Source organism: Vicia villosa, linkage group LG2, assembly GCF_029867415.1.
Source record: "Vicia villosa cultivar HV-30 ecotype Madison, WI linkage group LG2, Vvil1.0, whole genome shotgun sequence".
In the NCBI taxonomy this organism is placed as follows: Eukaryota; Viridiplantae; Streptophyta; class Magnoliopsida; order Fabales; family Fabaceae; genus Vicia; species Vicia villosa.
Window position 1 is genome coordinate 224463256 of NC_081181.1, and position 8181 is coordinate 224471436.

General features: G+C 35.5%; 1 protein-coding gene across 1 annotated transcript; it reads right to left on the reverse strand.

Moving 5' to 3' along the window:
- Positions 1 to 5191: 5191 nt before the first annotated feature.
- LOC131651463 (uncharacterized) lies at positions 5192 to 6721 on the reverse strand. Its single transcript, XM_058921125.1, has one exon. The coding sequence runs from the start codon at positions 6719 to 6721 to the stop codon at positions 5192 to 5194; it is 1530 nt and encodes a 509-aa protein (XP_058777108.1).
- Between the last annotated feature and the right edge of the window lie 1460 nt (positions 6722 to 8181).

Below are 8181 nucleotides of genomic sequence, written 5' to 3' on the forward strand. Positions count from 1 at the left end.
CGGTTGCCTAACAAAGATGATTGTCCTTCTGATATTGCTAAAGGTACCTCTATCATGTTGCCTTCAAACGACCTTCGATGTCCCGAACATGTCCAATAGATAGGACTACCTACTGATCACACTGAATCGCACTATGTTTCTGGCTCGAATATCACATGTTTTCCTTAGTTTTTATTATCTTTATCTCGTATTATGCTTGTATTTACTTTGTTTTCAGGATTCTTGACCTTTCAGAGCCTCTAGTGAAGAAACGAGCCAAAACGCCAAGAAAAGAGGGTTTTTTAAGAAGAATTGTGCTTATGGAGTTCTGCACTGCGCCGGCTATAGGGGACGCGATGACGTGGCCCACTTCATGATGGAGCCAACTGCCACGATCACACGCTCATGTCCGTTACTCCTCACCGCGCCCGCGGTGGAGCTGCCGCGCCCGCGGCGTTCACAAAAAGACTCCCGCCCAAAAGGAGTTGAGGGGCACTCCTGTCTTTACGCTGATCCAGAATCCACTATATATATAGTTAGTTTTTCATTTTCGTTTTTTATCCAAGCTTAGTACAAACTTAAGCCATATACCATCAGTATCTCTAAAGTAGTAACCTCTTCACATCGGGGAGTTACTACGGTGTAGATTGAGTTGTAATCGAGTTTTGGAGCACTTTGGTTGAAGTTTATCATACCAGCCTTCACTTTGTATCAAGATTCAATCTCCGATCGGAGTAAGGTTCAATTTACTTGCTTTATTTATTTTCCTGCTCTTACCATAGTCTACACGTTTTATAGACTCTAAACGCACTTACCATAGTCTACACGTTTTATAGACTCTAAACGCACTTACCATAGTCTACACGTTTTATAGACTCTAAACGCACTTACCATAGTTTACATGTGTTATAGACTCGCAATTACTATGTCTGGCTAAATTATAAAGGTTTGAATGTAATGATTGTGATCATGTCTGTGTTCTAATTGTCGTGTTAGTGAAAATACTCTAGAGATGTTTTACTTTTAACTTAAGTCAAATTGTGCTTAAAATGTTTATTGGGTAAGATAGAAAGCCGTCCATATCAAAGATAGACTTGATTATTATTTAACCAAGCGAAAGCGATTTGGTTGGTTAAATAGGAATCATTAACTCTTTTTAGAAAACGATTTTGAAACTATTTTCGGACGCATTTGTAGGTTTGAAATCTGACTCTTGGCCAAAAGCCAAGAGTCTCTTTAAGTTAATCTTTCCAAGTAAAATCACTTTTCTGTTAAGTCAAAACTATCAATTTATTAAAAATAGATTTACTTCTTTAACGCGGAAGGCACCCTTTATATGTGACAATAAAGGAAGTTAAATTAAAGAGTAAATTCGGTTCTTAGTAGCCAAAAGCTACAAGTTCCTGTTAAATTGGTTCTTTGCTACGAATAGAGAATACTGCCCCATAAGTCATTTCACTGATGCATATCTAGAACATAGTCTGGTTTCATGATTTACATTCCAACCTATCGCTTTAAACTGTTATTCACTTCCCTCACTTACCTTGTTGCACTGCACTCACAACAGTATTCCTGTTCACCTTAGATAAGCACCTTAACAATAGTGTTGATAGATTGATGATTGGTCTCTGTGGTTCAATAATCTTATATATTACTTCGATAGGCTGTGCACTTGCAGTACTATATTTAGGCTATACGTTACAGACCCATCACCTACCCATAAATGGTATGGTTAGCCCTATCCCTCCGAAAAGCATAAAAGTATAGGAGAGACTAAGCGTAGGGTAAATAGCCTTAGTTTGCTTGCTCAAAATATTTCTCTCACCACTTACCTTTTTTTCAAAACAAATTTCAAACGCTTCGCATACATCCTTGAGGACTGATACAAGGATCATTGCAAAGTCTCGATGCTTCTTTTCAAAACACACACACACGCTTTGACTTTCAAACAAAACAAACGAGCTAAGCAAACTAAGATCCCGTAGATAACTACGGATAAAAAGGGTGCTAACACCTTCCCTTTTCATAACTTACCCCATGAACTCAAGTCTTTTCTTAAAAAGGTTTTTCCGGTACTTTTATGCCTTTCCATAATTGGACAAAATAAAAGTAGGTGGCGACTCTTGCTCACCGCAACATTGTTTGCTTGCGAAAATGAAAAGTCAGTTCTCCCACCGAGTTACAGAAAGGTTTGGCATGGGTTAGTTGGGAAGTAATATGCAAGTCGAGATCAGAAGGTGGCTTAGGAGTTAAAGATTTTGGTAGTTTTAATAAAGCTTAAATGTCTAAGTGGATTTGGAGATTCTTAATAGGGGAAGTTGTAATTTGGAGTGGCGTGTTGAAGCTAGGTACGAAGACGTAAGGAACATGATGTGGTTTCAGGATGACACATATACTATATCCAAAGAGTCACTATGGTGGAAGGATCTTATGATGTTGTGCGATGAACCTCAAGGCATCTTGAAGAAAGTCACGACTAAGTTAGGAGATGGAAACTCTACTTTGTTTTGGAAATCTAGCTGGTTGGGAAGGGGCGATTTGGATGATCATTTTCCTCATCTCTATTTGGAAGTTGTATCTAAAGAAGCTGTAATTAACACATGGGATTTTGGTGGGAAGGCTCGTGGAGGTGGAAACTCATAACAGGTGAAGAAGTCCGGGGGCTGGAGGTGTCTGCGAAATATGCAGAACTGCATGAGCTGCTGCACGGTTATTTCCCCTGTGTTAATTATGCAGACAAGGTTATTTGGCCATTTGACAAATCCAAGAATTTTACAGTGAGGCCGTGCTACGTTAATCTTAGACAGACTCACGCTGCGGGTGCAATGAAGGTTGGAAGTAGGGATGACAAGCAGACCCAAACCCACGGGGCCCACCCGCACCCAAGTTAATGAGTGAAAACTTGAGTTGACTGGGTTTGAGTTTGGGTTTGGGTGCCACCCGATATTTCGGGTGCAAATTTGGATAGTGTAGAACCCGCACCTGAAACCCGAAATCACACCCGTTTATATATATATATATATGGAGCATATCAAGTGAGAGCATTTTATAATGAGAGATTAGAGGAACAAATATCAACCATTGGATTCATCAAGAGAGAGAAATTAATAGTCACATTAATGTATTAACATTCTCTCTCTTGATGAATCAAATGGTTGATATTTATTCCTCTCATCTCTCATTATAAAATGCTCTCACTTGATATGCTACCTATATATATATATAATATATATTGTGGAAAGATGTAGGAAAATTGTATTTTATGTATTTTGTTGTGGGTTCGGGTTTGGGTGAAAAAACCCGAACCCAACGGGTGTGGGCGTGGGTGTCATTTTGCCACCCGAACAACTTTTGGGTTTGGGTTCAGGTGGCGATTTCGGGTGCGGGTTCGGGTAGTGTGAAACCCGCACCCGACCCGACCCGTTGCGATCCCTAGTAGGAAGGACAAAAGGTTTGAGCATCATTTGGGGAGCTGCTGTCCCATCAAAACTGAAGATTTTTGGGTAGAGGCTTTGCTTGATAGATTACCGTCAATCAAGATCACGAGGCTATGTATCTCTGTTGTAATTTGCAGGTAGAAGATACCAATCATTTGTTCCTCCATTTGTTCTAAGCTGAATGGTTTGTGGAGCAAAATACTCTTGTGGTTGGATGTTCAACTGCCCCTGCTGAAGATTGGGGTAAACATTTATTGTATTGGGCAGAATCATTGAAGGGGAAGATAGAAATCAATAAGGTAGGAGCAATATGGCTGACCATGTGTTGGTGCATATGGAAGTAGAGGAATGACATAATCTTTAACGCTGTAGTACTAGATATCGACGAACTATTCTATATGATCTTTTGATATTTTTAGTGGTGGCTAGCAATTGTTACTAAGGAGATAATTAACTATAACTTCTATGAGTGGTTTAAAAACCTTTTTTTTTGTCATTGATCAATTGTAGTTTCAGATTGATGTCTGTTTTCTTGTATGGGTTGAAGTAGCCCTAGTACCTCTTATTTATACGAGAGTTACTTATTAAAAAAAAATTACCAAAGAACTAATTATGATGAAAAATAATAAATTATATTTACATTTCTTTAAAAAAATGTATGTCAAACTAATGCATGTTATATGTTATTGAAGTAAAAAGTATACTTAATAATTTATTATTAATTAATAACATAATAAAAAAAATGTAAAAGTAATAAAAAAATAATGGTTCATGGACTTTCACATATGACCATGCTTTTTTTAAATTAATCAACTCGTACATATTTTCAAATTTGGGAAATGTCAAACTAATATGCTTGTTTCCATAAAATTACATGCAAATTTAAAGTGACTCGTTAAAATTCCAACAACGTCAAACATTATAGAATTCAATCTCTAAACATTTTAATGATGTATTATAATATAAACTTAAATATGAGAAATTAAAATATTTATAAAGAAGAACTAATTTGAACAAGTAAAAAAAAAAGACGATTGAAACTAATGAGAACAAGAAAAAATTGAAACTTAACAAAACAAAAATTGTAAACTCATCTGAAATGATAAACGGGTCATATATGCAGGTTGAAAATATGTTACTAGGGATATTTTACCCCAATTTATTAAGGGGTAGCCTAGGTCTCACTAATAATAAAATATAGAGGAGTGCTATACTTACACTTAAAACTTACACTTCAGGCCTACACCGTATATATTATGTGAGAGTTGGAAACATTAAATACATGCACAAATTTTAAGGTGGAAATAAAATATTGTAAAAAATTAAAAAAAACAGTATAAAATACGGTGTAGTGTCATAATATGGTGTAAATTTAGCATTCTTGTAAAATATATAGCCATGACAAGTTATGAAAATGAACCTGTATATTATTTCCAAAAAAACAATAGTTTTAAAGCACAAGAGATTGGAAAACAAAGCACCACTAAAACATGTGTTTTTCTTGAAGGTCACAAGTGTGTCTAAAAGGCATACACAGTAAGAATCAGCAAACAAAAGGGATCAAATTTTGCTTTCAATTACTTGTGTAACAAGTTTTTGGGTGGATAGTCTCGGTATCATTTCCAAATTGCCTGTGTTTGCAAACTAATAGGTCTACCTACACTTAGCATTACAATATTTTGCTAGAATGCAAAAGTTCTAATTTCAGAATCACTAAAAAAAGTATATCAGTCTATTGATGATAACCCACATAGAAACCAAGTCCTATGTACCTGTCATATACTATCTATAGTTGAACCAAGATTGTCAGTTATGACTGAAACGGCTAAGCTTGTACTTGATCCTGTCCCATTTGAGTCGGATTCAGCAGAATCACTTGAGCTTGTACTTGAGCTGCTTGTACTTGAGCTTGACTCATTTTCCGGGTTATGCGGTTCTTCATCAATCACATTTGGTTCATTATTTGGTTCTTCATTAATCACATTTGGTTCTTCATTTGGTTCTTCATCAATCACATCTGGTTCTTCATTTGGTTCTTCATCAATCACATTTGGTTCTTCATTTGATTCTTCATCAATCACATTTGGTTCTTCATCAATCACATTTGGTTCATTATCACCCACATTTGGGTTATCATCAAGGCCATCATCAGCTACCAATTCAGCTTCGGAATCTGTGTCCTCATCGTTGCGCTCATCATCGCGCTCATCATCTGCCCATTCATCTTCAGAATTTGGCTCCATAGCATTAGCCCATTCAGGTTCGGAATCTGTGTCCTCGTCATGGCGCTCATCATCCGCCCTTTCATCTTCAGAATTTGGCTCCCCATCATATTCATTTGGGTCATCATCACTCTCATTATCTGCCCTTTCAGCTTCCGCATCAACTCCCATATTTGCATCATAATCATCCCCAACTTCAGCAACAACAGCTTCTGGAATATGGTCATCCTCATTCCCACCTTCATCCGGAATATGGCCATTCTCTTCAAGTAGGTTGTTTAATTCATTGATAAAATCTACTAACAACTGGTTTTCATCACCATCATCAGAGTCTTCAAGTAAATTTTCTTCACCATCGGAGTCTTCATTTCCCTCAGCTTCATCAGTGTTTTCCTGTAAATTTTCCTCACCATCGGATTCTTCATTTTCCTCAGCTTCACTGTTTTCCGGTAAATTTTCCTCGCCATCGGAGTCTTCATTTTCCTCAGTTTCACCAGTGTTCTCCGGTAAATTTTCCTCACCATCGGAGTCTTCATTTTCCTCAGCCTCACCAGTGTTTTCCTGTAAATTTTCTTCACCATCGGAGTCTTCATTTTCCTCAGCCTCACCAGTGTTTTCCTGTAAATTTTCTTCACCATCGGAGTCTTCATTTTCCTCAGCCTCACCAGTGTTTTCCTGTAAATTTTCTTCACCATCGGAGTCTTCATTTTCCTCAGCCTCACCAGTGTTTTCCTGTAAATTTTCCTCACCTTCGTCATAGTTTTCCAGTAAATTTTCGTCAAAGTGCGTTGATTTCATCAACACATTATCACCAGCAGCAGCAGAAACGTTTGGTAAATTTTCTTGAGGTTGTGTTGATTTCATCAACACATTATCAGCAGCAGCACCAGAGTCGGTTTGTAAATTTCCCCCAAATAGAAATGAAAAGTCACTTCCCAAATATTCTCGCGAGAGAACGTCGAACTCCGCAATCGAAACGTCATTAAACTTAGCCTCATCCGGATGAAAATCACACATGAAAAAGTCGACACGTTCGTTGATCTCATTACGTGATTCGGAAGAACTTCCTTCGTTCGGTAACATTTCTACCAAAAATGCAAGGACAAGAAATTAAAAAGAATTTGAAAGAACAGAAAGAGTAGATTAATACGAAGTATAAACTAACCTCCGGAGCAGACGGCGGCGACAATGCGGCCGAGGAAAGGGAGAAAATGGGTAAGGGAAGGAGCGTGAGTGAGAAGCAGAAGGATGGAGAACGAACACGAGTGAAGTGACTAGTAAAGAATAAGCGGGAGTCTCAAACGGTTTTAAAAGGTTTAGGGCAAAGGGGCAAATAACAGAAAACGGTTTTTTCTGTTTTTCTTACACTATGGTATGATCTTTCTGCATTAATTATACACGTTGATATTAATGGAACAAGAAATATAATAAAACAATGAGACAAAATTTTGTACATTGATTGTATGCAATCTCAATTTTTTTTAATTAAAAAAGTTTAGTTTTTTAGAGTTTAAAAAGGTTTGAGTTAAGTTATGTTACACTAAGAGTAAGTCTTTTTTTTTTTATTTAATCATTTTTATTGTAGACATTAAATTTCACAACATGCAATAGTCAAGCTTATTGAGTAAATCATATGTATAATTTTTTTTAAAAAGTTTAAGACTAATTGATATTTTATCAGAAAAATTCAATTCAACGTATTATATACTTTTAAAAATACAAGAAAAATGTCGACTATAAAATTATATTGTTACACACACAGAGACACCTATTTTTATATATTTTTTAATTCATGACTCTTAAAATAATATAAAATATTCTATGACTAAATTGACTGAATTCAATATCTAAAAAAATCATTAGAGAGTAACTTAATAAAGACTTACTTTTAAATTTTTTTTAAGATCGAAGTCTAGAAAAAGAATTAAAGATAAATATATTTTAGAATATTCTACCCTCTTCTACAGTTTGCATTACATATTTTTTTTAATGTAAGTAAAAAGTGGAATTTGTCTTTTTAGATTATTTGATCTCAAGGCGAAACCAAATTTTTTAGAAAAATAAATATTTCAAATTCAAATTCTTTGCTATAAAAGTACTAAATGTTTGAGGAATCACTATTGAAGTCGTTTGATATTTATTTTTCAACTAAATTAAGATATTATTATACTTAATTTTACCGGTCAAAAAAATCATAAGCTACTCTTAAATCAAATAGGGCATTATTTTTATACCTACATAGAGTGTTAATTATCATTGTAAAAATTCATATGAGCCTCTAGATTTTGTATATGTCTCTCTACTCACATTTAAATTACACACTTCCAACATTTTAGAAAATAAGTTACTTCTATTTTGTTCAAAAATATTTGGAGAGACGCATCTTTGTAATCACCTTTAATTTAAAACAATGAGTTTTACGGAAATGTATCTTTGGACAATTTTTAATTTATATACCTACGTCAAAATCTTCCTTTTCCTTATTCATTTGTTACATTTTTCACAAATCCGTCAATGACTTTTAAGCAAGATTCAAATGTGTA

Bases quoted from the DNA above. Each gene is read 5' to 3' on its own strand.
- LOC131651463 (XM_058921125.1), bottom strand. From the start codon at position 6,721: ATGTTACCGAACGAAGGAAGTTCTTCCGAATCACGTAATGAGATCAAC.